At 37.2% G+C, this 22,540-nt stretch overlaps 1 protein-coding gene across 4 annotated transcripts in view; it reads left to right on the plus strand.

The window, feature by feature from the left end:
• The window catches only part of TLE1 (TLE family member 1, transcriptional corepressor), a 76,026-nt gene extending 53,981 nt beyond the window's left edge, over nucleotides 1–22,045 (plus strand). For all 4 annotated transcript variants that reach the window (XM_058864938.1, XM_058864939.1, XM_058864941.1 and 1 more), the window contains 11 exons: nucleotides 912–965; nucleotides 2,548–2,700; nucleotides 3,491–3,635; nucleotides 4,332–4,522; nucleotides 5,923–5,999; nucleotides 13,538–13,787; nucleotides 15,470–15,717; nucleotides 17,408–17,555; nucleotides 17,952–18,102; nucleotides 18,527–18,603; nucleotides 18,755–22,045. In XM_058864938.1, the coding sequence (XP_058720921.1) occupies nucleotides 912–965; nucleotides 2,548–2,700; nucleotides 3,491–3,635; nucleotides 4,332–4,522; nucleotides 5,923–5,999; nucleotides 13,538–13,787; nucleotides 15,470–15,717; nucleotides 17,408–17,555; nucleotides 17,952–18,102; nucleotides 18,527–18,603; nucleotides 18,755–18,862 (1,602 nt within the window). In that variant the 3' untranslated portion in view covers nucleotides 18,863–22,045. The remainder of the gene's footprint in view (nucleotides 1–911; nucleotides 966–2,547; nucleotides 2,701–3,490; nucleotides 3,636–4,331; nucleotides 4,523–5,922; nucleotides 6,000–13,537; nucleotides 13,788–15,469; nucleotides 15,718–17,407; nucleotides 17,556–17,951; nucleotides 18,103–18,526; nucleotides 18,604–18,754) is intronic.
• Nucleotides 22,046–22,540: the final 495 nt, after the last annotated feature.

Genomic DNA, 22,540 nt, shown 5'->3' on the forward strand with positions numbered 1-22,540 from the left:
TGGTTTGTTTGCGCAGAAACTTTTTAACAAAAAGTACTTTCATAGGGAATGTCAAACTTGTTCCCACAAAAATTTAAAGTTTTGACATTCACTTGATTTCTTTGTTTGATTTTGAGTAAAGACTTGCCTTCTGAATGAAACAGTCTGTGGTACTGTGGAAATCACTAGACCTCTGTGTGTCAGAAAGGGTCTACTGCGACATCTTGGCCTCTACTGGGGAGAGGGTCCTACAGGAGGCACTACAGTAACAGCAATCTTTAGTGGGCCAGCTCAGGTGAACATCAGTCTAGGTGAAGCAGTCAAAATGCAGCTTGACAAGCTTCAGTAGAACATTTCTGTTTGGGAACATCTGAGTATTTTGCTTTACTTGGGCAGGAATGTTGAAATGCCTTGGCATTTCTGAAGTTTTCTCTTCCCAGAATTTTTGATTTCAAAACTTGCCTTTCTGAAAAAAGGGGAAAAATGGTACTATCACTTTAAGGAAGATGATTCATCAAGTGTGCCAAAAAGTTCCATTTTCCTGCAATCTGTTTTTTGGTGTTTTTCCAGGTATGCACAAGCAGTACTTTGTCTAAATTAATGCAAGATTAGTGTATAAACAGAGTACCTTTCTCTTTTAGGAGTAGTGATAACACTGTTTATGATGGGAATAAAGAGGGGTTTTGGACCATCTTGCGCTGATGGTCCCCATCTTTCAACTAGTTCTACCTTACTTAGGTTTCACTAATGTAGCATAAATAAGGTGTTGTGTTTCTGTTTAAATTGTTCTCCCTATTACTTATAACTTAATGAAAGGCTGTTTGTTTTTTGTTTAGAAAAAACAAAAAATGTCTGAGTAGATGCGTAGTCTTTCTGTCTGGGCTCTTATTGTACTAATTTAAATGAACACTATATTTATTTATTTTTAATAGGACAGTGATGGGGACAAGAGTGACGATAACTTGGTTGTAGATGTATCCAATGAGGTAACTTTTTTCATTTTTGTAGTCTTGACATTTGCCCAAAGGTGAAAGGAAAAGTACATTCAGTTGTTAGAAGAAAATTATTGCGCTGTGTGGATATGTTAAAATATTCACAACTTCTCGTTTTTATTAGTACTGTGTCTTCCTCTGAGCTTTATCTGGTTGCCTTCTCCATCTTTCCTTCTGCTTTGTCCTGTTCTTTCCATAGTTAATATTATGACACTTCACAGCTGCTCTGTAGTGTTAGAGAGTTGTGGTGAAGTGCAGGTGGAAGGCTGAGGTTTTCAGACTACAGCCTTTGAATGAAAAAGGGAGACATTATCTAATGTTGTATTTCATAGTGGAATTGTTATTTAAAAGATTATCTTAAAAATTCCTGGTATTTTAATCTCCTGCGTTAAAGACATTTCCCAGAAATACTGATTTTATAGAATGAAGTTAGTTTACAAGGTTTTCCAGAGATTGTAGACAGTTTTTTTCCTCCAGGGCTGAGATTTGGTAATGGCATCAAGGTAAAGGGATGAGTGCTCCCTTTTCTTCATCATTTATTTTATATAATACACAGATTTAGGAAGCCTGAATATGGCAGTGATGTTCTTCAGGTCTGTGAAAAGCACAGGGAGAGAAGCTGGTAGAGAAGTGTCCTCAGTAGCTCCAGGTGCCCGAACGATGTCAACCAAGTAGAAAAATAGGTGTCCAACTAGTGATTTTAGTAATCCTTTCAGAAGGTTGGCTTACAATGAAACTGCTCAATAATCAGTCAGTAGACTTATTGCCCTTTTGTGAGGTATGATTTCTCCCTGGTGCTATTCTTATGAGCCAAAGGAGCGTGGAGAACCTGCAGGGCTCTGATAGCATTGTAACTCATGGGACTGGCTATTTCAAGTTAAAGTAAATGCAGAGACTGCCTCTGGAACAGAGAAAAATAATCACCTGAGAGGTGATTTCGGTTTTCCTATAGATGTAAGTGGCAAGGCAATTAAAGATGGTGTTTAGCAAAAATGTGACAGCTATTATGGCATATAAAGATCCCTTTTAGGGGCCATTCCACTTAAGGGTTGGACTCGATGATCCTTGTGGGTCTCTTCCAACTGAAAATATTCTGTGAAATCTGTGAAGGCATGCATCTATCTCTTCTTCTGAAGGCAGATGAGCAAGGACTTTATAATCTCAAAGAGGTTATTGAAATGTTTATTTAGACTAGCAGAGCATGGGGAATGTACATGATAAAAACAGTGTCAAGTTACTGCAGTTTCTGTTGGTCTTCCTTGCTCTTACCACATTTTCCGCACTTGCTTTAGTTTGTGTTTAGGTATGCTTTGCAAGCTTTGTACTTGAAAACAATTTATGATTACATGTAGTGTAAAATAAAACCAGATTGCTTACTATATGACTTTATTTACTTCCCTAGGCTGATGAAAGGATTTCAGCTTTTTTTCTATAGAGATAACAAAATATCTTGTCATTTGCACTTACTGCTTAAATTCTTCTGGTTTTTTTTCTTTTTCCCTTAGACTCCTTAGTGGTGTTTGTGTACCAATTTATGACACAGTTCTACGCTGTTCTTCCCTTCCCATTGTTTTAGGATCCTTCCTCCCCAAGGGCAAGTCCCACTCATTCACCACGTGAAAACGGTATAGATAAAACCCGCCTACTGAAGAAGGATGCCTCCAGCAGCCCAGCATCTACAGCCTCTTCAGGAAGTTCCACTTCCCTCAAATCCAAAGAAATGGGCCTGGTAGGTAGCAGTCTGCGGCCTAGATCATCTTCTTTCTTGTACTTGTGGAACAAATTACCTGGTATTAAACATTTGAGGCTGAAATTGGCCACTGTTTTTCCAGATCTTTAAAGCATTATTAACCAGTATTTTCTGCCTTGTTTTGATTTCTTGTATTTCCTACATTTCTGTCAAACTAGTTGCAAATTTATTGCAAGGAGCAAGTTTCTTAAGCATTGGTTTGGTTCTTTTTGGGAGCAATAACTTATGGGTTAACATGGCCTGTATGTAGTCTCTAAGAAGTGCTTCAGGCTTTTGTTACTCTTCTAAATAAGCTGTTATTCCCTGGAGACTTTTTCTTATAGTATCACTAATAATTTCATCTGATTCTCTGTAACTTTTGTGTAATTTTTTTTTTTTTTGATACTATGAACTATGGTGGTATTTTGTTTTTGTATTTAGATTTTTTCTGTGTCCAGTAATAATTGAGATATTAATGACTTCAAGCTAAAATAGTTTGGTAATGCATACTGTATGTTTCTGAAGAAAAAAATTAGCTCAGGCATTCCTTTTTTTATGTCAGTAGAAGAGGAAAAATAACTTTCTGCGTTTCTTATTTTAATTTTGGCAGCAATCAAAAAGGTCAACATTTCTCTCTCACGAGTTAATGTTGTCAGCATAGTGTGGATTTATGAAAATTGGCTGAGGGACTAGCTAGTAGGTGCCCAGCATCCCAGCTGCTGTTGTGATAAATTGTATAATATGGCCTGGATTAAAAATAATAGTCATTTAATTTGTTTAATGATACCAGCATGAAAAAGCCAGCACGCCTGTTCTGAAATCCAGCACACCGACTCCTCGAGGTGATGTGCCAACCCCAGGCACTAGTGCAACTCCAGGACTCCGTCCAGGCCTTGGCAAACCTCCAACAATGGACCCTCTGGTTAACCAAGCTGGTAAATACATTACCTCATGTGTTTTTATGGTTCCAAAATTAATCTTTTTTTTACACATGTGGCTGTTAACTAAATATATTGCTTTGTTCTTGATATCAAGAGAGGGCTTGATGAGAAGCAGATGTTTGGATTATCAGGAGTTTGAATATCTTTCTGTCTCTTAGTCTTCTTTGTTTACTTTTGTCTTTATCTTTTTTTTGCAAATAGTCCAGGGACTGAATGCAATATAAAAAGACTTCTCAGAAGTTTCTGGTACTTATTCTGCGTGCAATCTCTTCTACAGTCTTTGTCTGAGTCTACTAATATTTGCTGCAGTGCACAGCTTGACAAATGCTGGGGGAAGTTTACTTTTGCTATTCAGGCTGGTACACACAGTTGCTTCAGACATGAGCTGTGTAAACCATGTCTGTCAGCTTTACTGCTTAATTTGGCAAAGAAGAGATTAATGTAAACAGGGGAATATTACAGAAATGGAAATAGGTAATGCCAGAAGAGATTGCTAGAAGTAATCATCAAGTTCAGACTTCAGTAGTTCTTATTTACACTGAAAAGAGCTGGTGGTACTGACAGATTATGGCAGTGTTTCTTGGCGGTGCGTGAGAGGGAAAGGTAAGGTGTTTTAGGGGAGAAAAAAAGAGCTTCTTTCCTGGATGCAGAAATACATATATAAACCCACTTAATTTCGTTGTTCTGTAGCTGCAGGTTTGCGGACACCGTTGGCAGTACCAGGACCATACCCGGCTCCATTTGGAATGGTACCTCATGCTGGCATGAATGGAGAGTTAACCAGTCCAGGGGCAGCCTATGCCAGCCTGCACAATATGTCACCCCAGATGAGTGCTGCTGCTGCTGCAGCTGCCGTGGTTGCCTATGGAAGATCTCCTATGGTAGGCCATACGTTGCATGCAATCTCAGTCCTGTGAGTTGTGGTTCACTGAGAAAAGCTACATGCTTCATTTAGCACTGCAGAATTCCCAACTCATAGCAGTGCCAGAGGCTTGACAGCTTCACTGCGTGCTTCGCTGCATGCTTCACTACGTTGCGTGGCTGAAGAAACAAATTTGCACCTTGAAAACAAAGAAAATCAGTGTATTAATGTATGTTTTCTTTTTGTCCTTCACCTTCATAAGGGCTTTAACTGATGAATAAATGCAAAAAAAATATTTTGTGCTTCTGTCAATAAAATAGTTTTGGTAGATACAAAGTACTTCACTGTAGCTTTTTTGCTGCTGAACCACATTTGTGTTCCATATAGACATAACAAATTAATCTTGAAGCATGTAAAAGTCTTTTTATCTGAGTCTCTGTCCCTGTATTTTGTTGTTTTTTTTTGTGGAAATCAACTTGAGAAGTTGGTCAGTACCTATTTTGGAGCTCTAAGATTAGGTATGTTAAGAATAGTTGCTGTTGAGGGTGTAGCAAGTAAATGGCACCTGCCAGTCATAGTGGCTGTCACAATAAAAAATAACTTAGGGGCCTGATTCTGCAAACATGCGCTTGATGGCAGCTTTCTGCACAGACAAACTTACCTACTTGTATTGGATTTAGGCTTGTCAAATCTTTTGTGTGACCACTTTTTTTGAACTGGTAAAAGGGACTTTTATGTGAAAATGTGTAAATTTTAAATAGCCTACACACTCCTTTTAAAGCAATAACAATGTTTATTCTAGTATAACATTCAGAGGGAAAAAAAAGTCTTTTTGGTTTGGAATTTCTGCTTGGACTATGATAAATATACTTACTCGATATAAAAATTCAGTGGAACTGCAGTATGTAAAGAGAATATAGTTTTTTTTAAGCTGTGGACAAGCTTGTTTGCACCCCACAGTGTGTCTCTGTGAGAGATCTCTCAGCTGCTGTGCCCACACAGAATGCTGTGGAGACAGTGAGATCCTAGCTGGCGCCCAGAGCTAATTTCAAGCACCACACTGTGCCAGGCTGAGTATGTGCTAGCTCTCTCAGGAGTAAAGAGTGCTGACATGGTCTCTTAATTCCAGGGCTAACACAGGACTCTCCCTGCTAACCAGGACTGCTGGGTTGTGTTCAGTGGTGTGAATGCATGATAAATTGTTTTCTACTTTCATATGAGTGCTCCTATCAGAAGTATGCTTAGGGAAAAAGATCTGGGTTTTGCCCCCCAGTGGAAGGTCATGCAGTTATCTGATACTGTGGGGTAAAAGCCACTTTTTTGGTTAAATGCATAATACCTTGGGAGTGGAGAAAAAAGAGTTGCTGAGAAATGGATGACAAATTCCAAGTGTGAGATTAATTTCCTTTTTGTTGCCAGGTTGGGTTTGATCCTCCTCCTCACATGAGAGTACCTGGAATCCCTCCAAATCTAGCAGGGATTCCTGGGGGAAAACCGTAAGTAACTTTTAATATTTTGGTAACATCTGAAGTATTTAGAGGGAATGAAGTTATATTTTTCAGTGAACAGGGATTTCGAAGGGGATAGTGTCTGATTGTTTTTAAGAGGGTGTTTTAGACTTCTGCAGGCAAAATCTGCAGCATAAAATTTCTCAAATGGTAGTTGTCAAATCCCAGAACATGTGTGTGTGTGTGTGTCCTGTTTCCAAGGAAAAGTTGTTGGTTTTACTTTAACGTTTTTTTTATTTCCTTCTTTCTGGGGGAAGTTAAGGGGACTACAAGCCGAATGGTAAATACTGGTAAAACCTGTTAGATAAAAATATATTGAAACTAAAATTTGCACTACACTGAGTTTGGTGTATTACAATTTGCACTACACTGAGGATAAACGTGTCATGCAAACTTGCAGACTCCTTGTCTGGCACTTGTTTTATCCGTCATGGGAGTCTGCAACTGATGACAGTAGGTATCTGGAGCAGTTACTTTAGCAACAGATTACACACACCGTGCATAATGGGGCAAGCTATTTAGAACTTTTGTGTGAGTGCAGCTGGAGAGCAAAAGGATGATGAAGCGGTTGTGGAACAGGTGGTGCATAGATATAGAAGAGTTTCCACAATAAGTTCTTTTTATTTAAAAGTTTTGGTTATAAGTGAAGCAGTTATTAAATAAAATGCTTCTGTGGTTCTGTGACTTACTGATTTTTCAATAAAATAAATTCAGCAGCATACATGAAGTGTTTCAGTAATTTGGCTTTGGTAGACCATTGACCCTGAGGTTAACCAGCGCAGTAGGCTCATGAGCATGTGTGACCTCTGAAAATACGCAATTAATATTTAGGTATTTCTGGATAAGAAGTCCATGCAGGTGCTAACAGAGCAAATTTAACTCTGCTGTTTTTCTGGACAGAATGAGGCAGAGAGAATTCTAACATTTTTTTCAACACTCTGTTAGAACCTGTTCTTTGTTCACACTTAGCAGTCAGTCCTGACTTCTCTTTCAACGGGAACTTGCAATAAGAGTAGTTTTTCTCTACTTTGGTACTCACATAATTTTGAAACTTATTTAATATGTTGCACTTTCTGGGCAGGGGGGGATGTGTTACATAATGTCTACATCTCAATCCAAGTTTAATTTTTCGTTTTGCAGTTTCAGGAAACATTTAGAAACTATTACTTTTAGAATGCTAAGTTGTCAGACAAGCTGTGGTGAAAGTTACATACTCAGCTATTTCTGTTTGCTTTGATTTTGGACTCGTGTTAGTAACTAGTGATACCTTGTAATGTCAGTTCTACAAACATCCTTTAAAGCATACCAGATTGTAGGCAAAAAAGTGTACATTTTCTTCTGATATTTTCCTATAACAAAAGGAAAGCAGCAGACTTAGTTTGGAAAGCCATCCTGATTGTGTTTTTGTGGTTATCCACTATGCTTCTGAGAAGCATAATAGATTCTTAGTTATCTGTTGACAGTGTGAGAAACCTGTTAAATCTTGGTTGTACTTAAAGTTGGTGGTGTGTTGACAAGATTAGTGAAGTGAGGGCTCAATGAGTTGGTGTTGTGTATCTAATGTGTATTTAAATTTAGTGCAGTAAGGATCAGGCTTTGTACTCAAAACTCAGACACATTCTTGCTGACTTTCATAGAATTTGGTATACTTAAATAAAATGCTTTTGAAAATTGCATAATTGAGTGGCTCTAAGTTTTTACTTCTGAACAAGTGTATTCATAAGCTCTTAATAACGTATTTCATTACTAATGCCTTGCAATGTTGCAACGTTGTAATCTGGTGAAACCTATTTTTGTTCAATCATAAATGTTCTGTGGCTGAGTTCTAGTTGTTACACTGTACAAGACCAAAGGACAGCATATGTATACTGCTCTACTTTTGGTAATTTATACTGCTCTTGTATCTTGGTAATTTAGCTAAATTGTGGTCAGTGGTGGGAGGAAGCAGGGTGGGAGTTGCTTGGATTTTTCTAATGTTTTTACCACTTTATTCACACCACTTCATATACTGCCTACTTTGATACATACTCCCTAGTCTCCATTTAATTCCACTTCATGTGTTCTGCAATATTTGGGGCTTTTTGTGGTCATGTTACTTGTACGTTTCTTCTAAAATTACTTCTTTGCCTATCTTAGTGAAGCAAGCCTAAAATTCCGTAAACTTATGGAATTGTCTTTCCACTGACAGCTATAAAACAATGTCATGTCTTAGTCTTGATTGGCTAGAGGCAGTCTGCTACCTGCAGCATTTATGAGTATCTCACCAACTTCAGGTTTTTCTCCTGTATTTTCAGATAGAATCATGCAAACTGGTGGAGTACGCCTTGTTTATTTTCAAAATCAGCCTTTTTCTTGAGTGCAGATATGGTGACACATTGAATTTGTTTTATTAAATGTGACATTTTAGTGAGTCTTGTTGCAAGTGGTTCAAGGAACTTTCAAATTGAACTATTGAATCCCCACTCATATGTGTATGCTTTAGGCTGCACATTTTTAATCAACGGTTATGCTTACACTGTTTTTTTCACTCAAGAGAAAATTATGTTCCCTTCTTTCTAAAGGACAGACACTTCTGGTAGCACCCAGGTTTTTATAGCCCTTATATGTTCTGAGATCTGTTAATGACCTGCTTGTTAGAAAAACGTGTATCCTGTTAAAAACCCACTTGGACATGAACATATGGGGTCTGAGTCCTGAACTCTTTCAGTTTGATGACCTTAACTATGTCCTGGACTGAAGTTTTTGGTGTCTTGCTCTAATATTTTTATTTTTTTTTTATGTTTTGCTTTGCATAGTCTTTCTAATAAGTATTTAGCTTTTACTATTCTATAGCTGCTAAATTAACATTCTTATGGATTTCTGGTTTTTGTGAACCATGTCTTCTAATAGTTGGATTGTGGACTAAATACGGAGTTTTAAGATAAGTGCTAAGATTTATGTCCACAGTACTTGCTTCCCCGATGTCTAAAATTCTGAATTAAAGGTAGTACTGAGGACAAATATATTTCTCACCATGTTTTCCCAGACAGTGAAAAGAGCTGAAAATACACGTTTTTCATTTTAGTAGGACAGGGAAACTTGACATGCTAAATGTTAAATCTTTCTCCTTCTACTTATAAGCTGACTTTTCATTGTGTGTTGAGAGATCTGCTATACTCTTTTGGAATTGCTTGATTTCAGTTCTGTTTTGTTCATCAGATCTTCATATTTTTACAGTGAATGGATAATGAGAGATATTTACTGTAAAGGAAGCCTAATTTTATTGTATTGTAGGAGATTAAGCAGCTGTGCGCATCCCTGCCATTCATCTCTAAATAGAATTTTTTTGGTGACATGTATGAAGATGAAAATTCAGTCATTTCTGCACAAATACCTCTATCCTTATTTCTTGACCTTTTGCTCTATATGATGAAACAACAACAGACATTCACTGTTTATTGTGATAACTACAATTAAAAATGAGCTGGAGTGCAAAGAAAAGCTGAAAGCAAAATGCAGTTGTGAATGGGAGGAACTTCTTGCTTTCATGTTTTGCTGTCAGGGTATGGTTGTGCTACTTAAAGAAGTCTGCTTGAATTGAAGGGATGAAGTGAAAGTTTTTCAGGGATTTTTTTTAGGCATAGTACTTTATGTACTAGGCAGTGAGTGCATTTGTACATCAATCTGAATACTTGGAGTAGATGGCAGGTAGTTTAGTTAATTTGCTATGTTCTTGGATAGTGAATTACCCTGAAGTCTCCTCATCATGTCAGATGATACTTGCTGTATACTTACTTTGAAATTAGCAAGTTAAGCTGAGAAACTGGTTTGTATTAGTATCACTTAACCATGTTGCTGTGCATAGGAACTCTGCAGGTTCCCAGTGTTGCTTTGTCACATGAGAGAAGTCTCTGGATGCAGTAATTCAGAAGACTATTCCCATTATTTAAAATAATATAAGTGACAGTATACTAATTGTCAGAACTCTTCTAAGTAAAAGGCACAGAAGTTTGTCTTGAAATCATTCTTATCATAGTATTCAGTTAACTAAAAGTGTATATTTATGTATATACTTAGCTTATTTTATATTTAATTTTAATTGCATTTTTATAAGATAATTTTCTTTGTTTGTTCTTAGCCCAACACAAGGAAGGACACTCCTTTGACTAAAGAGGGATAATCATGGAATCCATCATAGCATAGCTGTCTTTCATACAGACAGAGTTCTCTGAGACAGAAAACTGTGCTAGTCATGAGACTGAACAGCAGTTTCTGGCATCCATGGTCAGTTCTAAAAGAAAAATGGGCAGTCAAGTGAACTGTTAAGAAATTCTGAGCTTTAGGGAACTCAAGAATTTGCCAGATTTTGCTAGCTGTTGACTCTTTTGAGGTTAGATAATGAAAATTCTTGTCATTTTTGAGAATTGAGGCCTGTGAATATATCTAGTGTATTAAAAATTGAGTCTTCTGTAGGTGTAGAACTGTAAGTACAGTCCTCAGAAGAAGCAGGATCTGTCTCACGGTGACCTTGAGAAAGAGAAAGCCAAGGGCTACAAATAGTCATTTGCACTGCTGTCTCCAGTCCTGCGTTCTTCTAGAGAGAGACACTTTCCTTGTCCAGGGAGTGTCAGGAGTGTCAGTCTGGCAAATGATGCAAGCTTTTTCCAGGTTAAAAGGTATTGTTTAGTGGAAGTTATACCATAATAACTAGCAGATACAAGTCACTAGACTATCATATCATAAGTATACTGGCAGCGGTGATGTTAGCATTACATGACATGTATCTTCAAGCAAACAGGAACATTTACTGCAGATACTGCAAACAGGAACAACACACAGATTCACGTGCTTGTCTTGGAAGAAGGATTTGGCAAAGTGTAGCCATTTCTTTCTACAGTGGATTGCAGATAACTTGCACTGTAGAAAATGCTGTCTTGGCTTGTAAGAGACTATCGCTGGTCTCTTTGTTAGGCCATCAAACTCAGTCATCCTGCCTCCTGATCAACCAGCCTTAGAAACAAATGCTAAAAAAGTGACTGTTTCTAAAATTAGCATAGCCCCACTTTAAACATAGACATATTGGTAAAATTCTGCATGATTAAAAAATACAGCGGGTATCTCTGATGTTTCAAAGCATAAGAGTCACTACAATTCTACAGTAAACAGGAAGTGCTTAAAAAATATTTCTATTGTCTCCTCCACACCCCATCTCAGCAAGAACTGTGTGCACACCTAAGCATTTCAAAACACAAATTATTTAGGTATTTTGAATTGAACAGAACATTTAAGCTGTAACCTTCAAATAAAAAAAAAGTCACGGACAAGTAGATTATTCATCTTGGACATGCTGGAAAAAATTGCCTAATATGTGCTTTATTGTTTTGCTTCAGTCCATGATAAAAGCAAGGGCGGGCTGAAACTTCAAAGTTGTGCAATTTTGTATACTCTTACTGCTAACAAATACTCTGCAACTGACTCTGATCTGGGGCCCAGGATGGGGCCAAGATTTTCAAGGTCTTAAATGCTATGACTCTTTTGTTGAATTCCATAGATGAACCCGAGCAGTTCAGCCTCAAGCAGTCTTGTTGTCACTCCTGTTCTGCTTCCTCTCCTGTCTTGTGTCTGATCTGTTTAGTGAATAGCTACTTTGGGACAATCTTGTCTCTCTTCTTCACAGAAAGGAATGGGTTCCTAGTTAAGTCTGTCATTACTGTAATTCCTCATACAAAAAGCCAGAAAGGGTCCCAGTGGGACAAAATACATTTGCTATACTGTATGCCTTGTGTACATGTTAGGGAGTGAACACTGCACTTCCTTTCTTATCTTACATTTTCCATTCCTGACATTTCTGTGATATAAAAAACATCATCTTTTGTGCTTGCTCCTCCTCTATTTCTGTGTACTCTCTGAGCAAGCTTTCTGCTTATACATCCAACCATGAAACATAAATGAATACAGGAATTGCATACATATGCACTGTTAATTCTTTCTCTGTTTAAGACCAGTTACTGTTACTCCTAACCAGCTTTTACCCTTCACTTAAGGAAAAACTGTTGTTGCATGGGTTGATTGTTTCCAGTCTTACTTTCTGTATGAAAAAGCTGTAGAGTTCTTTCATCTCTCCTCATGCTTTTTCAATGGAATATCTTATGCCCAGGAGCAGAGCAGATTCAGTTGCTTTGTGATGTCTGTTCCAGAACATCAAGGCATTGTCCTTGTTCCTTGTTCCTTTATTTCAAAAAAATACTTGGGAACACATAATATCTTGAAAATACTAGCTTATTATTCAGAGCAGAAGATTTAATAGAAATATCTATTGTTGGGTTCTTGGAAGATAGATGTGATGCTAATAGTTGAACTACAGTGATTGAAGATTTCTGAGGAAGAAAGTAGATTTGGAAAAGAAAGGGAAGTTCTGAACAAAGGAATATATTAGAAAAAGATCTAATGTCAGTAGGGAGATGGCAGCTCATTAGTGAAAGAGAAAAAAAAATAAATACGCATGTCTCACCATTTTTATCCACTTTGGCCTCTTGAAGGATGCTGTTGATGTAACAAAAGCATGAGCTATAGATGAACCTACAACAGAAGTAAAAGGATCTCAATAGTATAGCAAAACCCGGCCTTTTACACTAGAATGTTCATAATTAGTTAAAATAAGGAAACAAACAACACCACTGCACCTGAAACCTTTATTAGTTGGTGTTGGTAGCCTTGTCCTTGAGTAGAGCTGAACTTAAACTTTTCAGTGACCATGAAAAAATAATTTAATGTCCTTTCTATGTGTACATACAGTGTTTTTATTCAGTGCTAGAATGTCACTTCCTCAACCCTCAGTTTCCATAAACTTGAAATCATACAATGAATACAAATAAAACATTTCTGAAGTGCTAAAAGTACATGGAAAACTGAGCTGTTCATGTTTTTCAATATACTTATTCACGAAAACAAAATTATGAGAAGATATTATCAGCTTTCTGATGAAATCTGTGTGCAACCACTCCATCTGTTTCTATTTTCTGTTTAAAACACTACTTACTGGCTAGAAAGATGGGTGTATGAGCACAGCCAGTGGTGACGTTAAAGATGAGATGCAGGAATCAAACAAAACTTCTGCTTGTGGTGCTGCAAGGCAACAGGTGCAAGCCTCATGGAAGAATGAGAGTAGTGCCTGGTGAGGGACTGCTACTGTAGGACTTGTGGTGATGATTGCTTGTAATTGCTAGCTAGAAACCAGAAAGGTCTTTTGATTCTCTAAGTAGCTGAGGGATAGCAGCCATGACCTTGGTCTGTAGAGTTAAGGGTGGAATTTAACCTGCTTCCCCATTACACAAATACTTCAGCTGAGGCAAGCTGAAAATTTCTACTGTGAATCCTTGTCTCCTTCTGAGATTTCATCTGCCTGTATTACTTGGCACTGCAGCTCTGATTTTTGTGGGATGATTAGCAAATAATTAAAGTTTAAAATACTGTGTTTTTCTTGCATTGAAGTTTTGTAATGGCTGATTTTTAAAATTGTTTTGTCTTCTCTTTCCCTTCCCCAAAAGAGCCTACTCCTTTCATGTTACTGCAGATGGTCAGATGCAGCCAGTTCCTTTCCCTCCTGATGCCCTCATCGGTCCAGGAATCCCTCGCCATGCCCGTCAGATCAACACCCTGAACCACGGGGAAGTTGTGTGTGCAGTTACCATCAGCAACCCCACGAGACACGTGTACACGGGTGGGAAGGGGTGTGTCAAGGTTTGGGACATCAGCCAGCCTGGCAACAAGAGCCCTGTCTCTCAGCTGGACTGCCTGGTAGGTGAACAGGAATTTATGCACAAGGGTAACTTTTCCTTAGAGTCTCAAAAAGAAGAAAAAAAAAAAAAAAGCTGTCCTTGTTTGGATTTTGTTCATGTTAGGAGGAAAGATCTGTTTCCTGATGTCCTTTTTTTTTTTTTCCACACATAACGGTGTTACAGAGAATAGTGCTGGTTTGTTTAGTGATAATTATCACTAACTATCTGCTGTCAAATACCAGATTAGATCAGATTTATGAATAGAATGTGTGCATCATGTTTTGAATAGAATCTTATAGGGTTTTTTTCCTTTCTAGTTATACTGATGATTTTTGCGCATGAGTTTTAAAAGGAATGTAGCTTGTCTTATGCAGGGCTACAGAGAACTTTCCTAGGCCTTTTATTTACATAAGGAGAAAAAACCTCATTTTTCTAAGATGATAGAAACCACATACTGAAATAATATGACACAGTACCAAAGGTTACTTTAAGTTTTGCTCATGATCTACTAGTTATAGGCAAATTATTTTCGCATTAGCAGGGTACAGAAAGGACTGGGTACTGATACATACAGATGAAAAGCTAACTCAAGAAAGGTAATGCTTCTCAATAGAAATAGCATAGAGATTTGTGCAGCGTTAGGTGAGAAGACTTAATATTGTCAAGCACTGCAATACGTATCATAAATGAAAATTCTAGCTTCAGTGCTGACCCAGTTAAATGTGGTGGGAGTTTTTGGGTTTTTTTACCCTTTATCTTTTCTTTACTGCATTATTTTCTACATTAACTTTACATTTTGTCATTGTCTAGTGGTAGTAGTGAAGTTGAATAGATATTCTGTTCTGTGGCAGGTATCAGTCTGGATGCAGAGCCTTCATCTTAGTTATGGAGCAGTAATGACTGATTAAGTCAACAGTTTCACTGCCCTACTTACTGCTCCTTTGTTGTAAATTAAAAAAAAAAAACAAACATAGGAATGCTTTTAACTACTTCTTGGAGTGTTTTTTCTATGTTTTGATTTAAAGATCTTATTCATCCATTTTGTAAAGAACTGTTGCCAGTCAAGCAAAGATGTAATAAGGAAAGGTAGAAATGTCTTCTGTCACTAAGCCCCCACAGTACATCTCAAATCAACAATAGTATCACAAATGAGAGATCAATATGTGCCATAAGAATCATGTTGAACAACAAAGGACCAACATAAATACAGGACTGATACAGGAATCCTTAATCTTTCAACTTTAATACTGTGAATGCAAAATAGTATTTGAAAGAAAAATTCAAAAATCTGAAGGGCATGAGACTAGAATGACATTTTCATACAGGGCTGTTAAATGCCAAATGAAAGGTCATTTGCTTTAATATTTCTATTGTTGCTAACCTTCACTGATGGAGTACATTTGCAAAAAAGCAAGCTTACTTTGGCTCTGTTTTTGTGTAATGAGATAGAAAACTTGCCATTTGTCACGTTTGAAATAGAGTAGACTGTGGCAACAGGAGTCTGCAGTTTCAATTTCTGCAGCTGCATTTTCTAATTAGTGATGAGAAGTAGGTGTTTACAACCTTTTAGGATTTGTTGGTTCCTCTTCAGTACTTTGGTAATGGAAAAAGTACCAAACTGTTTGAAACTTTGATGCAGTCAGAGTTATATTAGTGGTCATTACTGGCAGGCATGTAACTGAGGTGATTTGTGTTGTACAGAACAGAGACAACTACATCCGCTCCTGTAAGTTGCTTCCCGATGGATGCACTCTCATTGTTGGTGGGGAAGCCAGCACGTTATCCATTTGGGACCTGGCAGCTCCAACTCCTCGCATCAAAGCAGAGCTGACATCTTCAGCACCTGCCTGCTATGCTCTGGCTATCAGCCCCGATTCCAAGGTGTGCTTTTCCTGCTGCAGTGATGGGAACATCGCAGTGTGGGATCTGCACAATCAGACATTGGTTAGGTGAGTCGTTGTTTACAGAAAATTTTAATAGAAGTTACTCTTTGGACAGCTACATAAATATTTATCTCCCTGAATAGGGTTTACGACAGCAAAGTAAATAGTCTTTTATTCAAAGGGGTGGTTTACACCCAAGTTAGGCAGAAACTGGTTTTGGTAGCTTCAGCTTAGTCCTGGAAGATGTGCTTTCAGGGTTGGTCCATAACCTACTGTAGTCAATGTTAAAGCTCCTATTATTTGGGATTGGTATGCAGGTTTCTACAAGCAGCATTCTTGTTTGTTTATTATTGATATGGACTGAACATGTGTTTTAGGGAGTGCTTTGAGGTTTGCTATTTTCCTTTGTCTTAAGCCTTGTTAAGTAAAAAAGAGTATTTTTAATTCTTATTTAGCAATGGTAAGTAGTAAAATTAATCTTAAAAAAGTGATTGAAAGAGTGGATCCTCTCAGTTCTTTAGGAAAGCATGGGGCTTACTATAGGATAAATTTAGTTTATGCTTACCAAAGTAGTGGTGAATTAAAATATTTTGAAAAGAGAGAATCTAATTTGGGAAAGGCCATGATACTTGGAAAGTTCTGAACACAAAAACTAAAGAATATGCTTAGTTTAACTTCCTGTAAATCCATAGTTAGCTCAAAATTACATGTAGAGAGTCATGTTTATATGCATGCAAATTTTACTTTCTGTTGAACCTTTAGGTGATTAAATACAATTTTAGATATATAAAGTTTTCACTTTGTCATGTGCATACTTAGTCCCTGTAAAGGTGCACTCTGCCACATCTATGCACATTTATGAATGTCTTCCTTTTTAAACGTCTGCTGTGTGTGTTCCCACCACTTGCACGCTGATCTTGCTGGTTGATAACACATGGAATTTTGAGACCAGAGCTACTAAACAAAATGTGCCGTGTGACCTTTCTGTGGCAGCTCTTGGTGATTCATACCCTTCGTTCCCAAGCTGGTTGTCTTTTTCCCACCCGCCCTCCACCTTTCACACTGAGGCATAGGACTTTGCTAAAGCTAATTGCTGATGAAAAATGCAGGAGCCTCAGAATGCTTTTGCCAAAGGATTAAGAATAACTTGAGATGACCTTCTGGTTGCTGAAAGCTGAGTGTTGCTAATGAGAAGGTTATAAAACAAACTGCACCATTTAGATTTTTCTAATCTCCTGCCACAGAGAATGCAACTTTGTGACTCAGCAATGCTTATGTTTAACTATCTGGATCTCCATCTGGATCCATTTCTATTAGTATATCTGCTTGTTATTTATCTTCTTGACTTGCAGCCAAAGAAAAATACAGAAGCTGTTTTCTGGAAATTGGAGGGTTTATTCTCTGACCGCTTTGATTTAATCCAAGTTATCCTTAGTGGTTTTTATTGTAGTTACTGTGCTTTAATAATCTCACAAGTGGGCTTGGGTTTTTTTGGGTTTTTGTTTTCTTTTTTCAAAACCTGATAGGAAATATTTGACTTTATTCAGCTAGCCATTATGCAGTTCATTCTTCTAGCACCTGTAAAATGTTTTTGTAATACTGGTATTTAATGCTTAGTGAGAGGGAGAGGCTGATTTTTGCTCATCGTCAGACACAGAACAGATGACACATGTACAGAGTCCAAAACTAACACCACAACAGTGTTTACCTTGAGCTCTTGCAGGAAATCATTATTCAATCTGGTTTGTTTTATCAGGCAATTCCAGGGCCACACAGATGGAGCCAGCTGTATTGACATTTCTAATGATGGTACCAAGCTCTGGACAGGAGGTTTGGATAACACTGTCAGATCCTGGGACTTGAGAGAAGGGAGACAGCTACAACAGCATGATTTCACATCACAGGTAACTGGGTTTTCCTACAGCTTTTGCCAATGTGTGGGGTGGGAAGGAAGCCCTTAGGATCAAAGGTAAGACAGAGCTCAGTAGACCTGGCAGATTGTTTCCCTCTCTTCCTTTTTCTTCCCCTGCTGCTCACAACACAATATTTTGAAGCTTTCGTATGTGCTTGCTTAGATTACAGAAGGAAATGATGACCTGACACTACTCTTCTCCTATTTTTCTAAGTTAATATGTAAAAACAGGGGTTATTTAGTTACTCAAATTTTGAACTGCAGTTTTGCTATTGAACTGTGTGAATTTGCCCTTATCTCTGTCTCCCTCTCCCAAATAATTTTAGCTGCAGAATAAAATGTTCTATAGGAAAAAAATTAACAGGTGTAAATACGGTTTAATTTTCAGATATTTTCCCTTGGTTATTGTCCTACTGGTGAATGGCTAGCTGTGGGAATGGAAAGCAGCAATGTCGAAGTGCTACATGTAAATAAACCGGACAAGTATCAACTGCACCTTCATGAGAGCTGTGTATTGTCGCTCAAGTTTGCTTACTGTGGTAAGTTGCCCTGAACATAGAACTGGAGGTCAGGACCCTTAATTCATGTTTTGCTGATTAGTTATTTCATAGTCATTAGTTATTACATCTCAGTTTCTTAAGTAACACATAAATATCTCTGCTTTATGAATTCAACTGCACTTATCTACAAACAACCATCTGTTTGTCTAGAGGCTGCTGTGAGGATTGATTCATGTGTAAAAAGCTATTTCACTTTTGAAGAGTTTAGAGATTTCCTAGTATGTAACACACTGCAAATGCACTGACCATCCACATGGATTGTAAGCTAAAGTATTGTGTTGATTAGAAGAAAGAGGTTTTATAAGGGTAATTTCTTAACAGATTTCATTTTTGTGTATTGAAAACCCAAAATTTGTCAGATGTCTCTTTCATGTTTCTGTAATCCTTCTGGTTTGTATTCTAGGTAAATGGTTTGTGAGTACTGGGAAAGATAACCTTCTTAATGCATGGAGAACTCCTTATGGAGCCAGTATCTTCCAGGTGAGGATTATGTTGATTTTAATAAAAAAAAATAGGCAGAGTTCCAAGCGTGGATTCAGGTATCTTCATATATATGATCTACGTAAAGTGAGAAGATAGAATGAGGGTAAACAGACTTCTTTTTAATGATATATTTCTATTTTTCTTCTAGTCCAAAGAATCTTCATCCGTGCTTAGCTGTGACATCTCTGTGGATGATAAGTACATTGTCACTGGCTCTGGAGACAAAAAGGCTACAGTCTATGAAGTTATCTACTGAAAAATATGATGGGGATATTCTTTTAGTGGTTGAACTGGGCCAAAATTGTTTGTAGAAGTAGAAAGGTTTTGAATTTTTTTCAAAGGAACAAAAGCATTGAGGTTCCAGACTTTGCCATGAAGCTACTCCGGTTTTTCAAAATAGAAGGCAACATCCAGCAACTAAGTATTGGCTACGTGGACCAGACGGAACACAGAGGCAAGACGGACAGATGTAGCCTAGGTTTTTGACATTATTTTTTAAAAGCCAAGTCTACTGAAGAATGTTGGAGCCTTTTATTTTATTTTTTTTTCTTTTTGTGACCTCATGCAAATTTTTCTCATTGCCTGAATATGGGGGATAAATACCTTTCTGTTTCTTACAGTTCAAATTGCATTCTGTCCTGTGTAGAGCAGCAGTATCTCAGATGAACTTGTTTCCTGGTTTTGCATCTTGTGATATGTTTTTGTATTTTTGTTGAAGGTCAAACATTTGTATAAATTGTAAATATGTTTAGTTTACTACAGTAAAGGCTTTAGTACCAACAACCAGTCTTCCCCTTTGCCCCCTCCCTGCTTGCCCTGCTTATTTAAAATTAAAAACCTTTTGGGGATATAAGTACCTTTTTAGAAGCAAAAGCAAACACTATGTATAGTTTGAAAATGGTGTCTTATTCTTTATAACTATTCTTAGATTCCTTTATCATACTTCAAAGTAGTTGATTTGACATACTAGGGTATCAAGTCCAGTAGATATTGTCTTGTTCTACAGAAACTTAAAGGCAGTTTTGTACTAATTATAGTGTAAATATAAAAATTGAACATTTCATAAAGATGTGCCGTTTAATTTTATTCTGATGTCCCATGTATATGTTTTTTGGCAGATACAGTAAATATGTGCCTGATCATAACTCATTTGGTCATTTCTCTAGAAGAGGAGGTGACTTCCCTGTCCTTTTTCCCCCAGCTGAACAGAATTCATGTGAGACTGCATTTCAACTAAGTGCATCAGAGCCTTTATTCGTTATATGAGGATGTCTGTGATTAGATAAGCTAGATAAATTGCATCCTTCATGTTTTACAGAGAAGTGGTAGTTAATGACCATTTCCTTTTTAAAGTCTTGTCTATACTTAGATACTCAGGTAAATTTAACTAAATTACCAAAAGTATGAGTTTTACAGGGGATTGCTTAAAGATGATAAATATTTGCAGGGTTGCAAGTGAAGTGAATTAACCTAAACTGAGTTAAACTCGCTTCTTAATTTCTTGTAAAAATATTGACAAAGGAATATTTTGATTTTTAACTAATCCACTCTACAAATTAATTAGAATTAATTTTCCTGAGTGTCCCATGTTACGCAGGCCTTTAGGCTCTATGTATGTATTCATGCTGAGCAATCTTTCAGTCCTTTCCATTGTCACATCACTGTGATATCTGTGAAGAGCCATGATACGCAGCCAGTTACCAAAGCTTCAAGTTTTCTTGGTGTACTCAAGAGCAATGGATGAGGAGAGAATGTGTTCACTTTACTTAACTATTACTTTTTCAGTCTAACGTGTTCTACCACTGTGTGCTAGACAACAAACTTTGCTGTTGCACTGGTGAGAGCCATACATTTCCTACATTCTGTAATTTAGTTAGAATTTCTGTTGCTAATGGAGAGTACAGATAAACAGAAGGGTATCTTTAAACAACTAATTTAGATTACACGAACTGGTAGACAGAAGAGCTGCTTTCTCATTTTGCTAGCATTTGACAATGGTCTATGTCCCTGCTCTTTCAAAGACATGTAGCTAGGAAGAAAAAGTTGGACTGACAGATGCATTGATTGGTTATGGAATTTTTCATCTGGGGGCAAATTTTATCTAAGTTTCTAGTCTGAAGAGACACAGGTTTTCTTTTCAATTTACATGACCATTCTACTGAAACCATTTTATAGCATCTAGAACTGTAATAGCCTTAATGTGTTAACATTGCATTCGGAATGTAAAATGTTACCCCTTCAGGATAATCTGGTCGCCTATAACATTTAAAATTAGCATTCTATCAGTATGTATCCGTGTATATCTTTGTTGATTGCTTAGCTGTTAATTTGTATCTGTATGAAAAAGACCAGTTTAGTTGCTGGTCATGTGTCTTTCTGACATGGTGGGGCAAAAAGCAGAATAATCATACTTCAAAGAGTTAACTATATTTGCTACACTGAAATACTGGGAATTGCTATGCCGTTTTTAAAAGGGAAAATTTTAAAACAAAAGGATTTATGAGATTACTTTTTACAATTTTCATATTGAAATTTTTCTGAACATCTGGCTCTGGCAGTGATTGACTTTAGCAGCACTGGCAAATTTGCTTTAGTTGGGACCGTTTGGATTTTTGCCAAACTGTTATCACCTTGGCTTTTACTTTATAGGTATCCTTTTGCTGTTCTCTGAAGTCAGGATCAGAGGAACCAAGAATGCAAGTATTCCCACACGTCCATATAAATAAAAAAAAATCTCACAAGTGTAATTGTAATATATGTTGTGACATAGTGCTTGCTAGTAAGATCACATTCTTGTCAATTAGGAGATTAAAAATCACAGTGTCAGGAAAATCACAAAATACCTTGTTTTCTTGGCTTCTAGAAGGCAATGTGTCAGAGCAGTTACGGAATCAGAAATTTATGCATGTGAATGAGTTTAATCATATTTGTGCCGTATATTTCTTGATTATAATTAAGAAATTATTTTTTTTTTTCCCCCATCATATCTACTTTAAGCCTCGGGTCTAAAAACTAGTAGATGCATCCGAAAGCTTCTGGGTGGATCATACATATTTGTGGATGAGTAGTTCTCTCCATTTGCTGTTTCAGAGTTCACTTAATATTTATAAAACATTGTGTCAGACAGTAAAGTATATTTTACTTGCAGATGTAATTTTTAATGAAAAGATAGATTTCTTTTAATTTCTTTTAATGTAAAAATAGGAGATAGACACTCCTAGCCTGTCTGGTCTACGCAATTACCTAAAAGATGTAAATCTTGTGAAGCTTAAAACTTCTGTAAGTTCTTGTAGCCCTGTGCAAAGTAGTGGGTGTAAATAATTGCTTATTGAATGAAGAAACAGACCAACCAAGATCAGCAATAACAGAAAAGGCACTGGGAAAACCATATGGGAAAAAGTGCACCAGTAACTATTGCGTAGGTTTGTTTTTTGGTTTCTTTTTGGGTTTTTTTGGGGTTTTTTTTGGGGGGGTGGGTGGGGGGGGTGGGTGAATTTAATTACAGTCCTAAAAGATTCCTTTGGTTAGCCCCTTTTTGGGACAGTCTTTGTGTGCTGGGTGGCCTTCAGTATTCAGAGATATTTGAATGCCACTCTGGCAAATGCTAGTGCTGGATAGAAGCAGGGTGTCCTTATAAAAGACATTTTGGATTGTCAGTGCAAACAATAACTGATGAAGAGGGGATTTGTGGTAATACCAATTCAACTGAACAAAATCCTTTGCTAGCTTTAATATGTATATTTTGTATATGTGCACTTGGCATAACCCTTCATAAATCAATTGTGCAGGAAGTCATTATATCATTCCACACAATGTATTTGTCAGTTTGTCAGACTTTCTTTTTGATTATAATTCCAAACGACAGTTTGCCATGTTAGTCCACAATCCACTGGTACTTGAGAAAGACGTTTCATCTACATTAGTTCTTTCTAAC

This window comes from Poecile atricapillus, chromosome Z, assembly GCF_030490865.1.
Source record: "Poecile atricapillus isolate bPoeAtr1 chromosome Z, bPoeAtr1.hap1, whole genome shotgun sequence".
NCBI lineage: Eukaryota > Metazoa > Chordata > Aves > Passeriformes > Paridae > Poecile > Poecile atricapillus.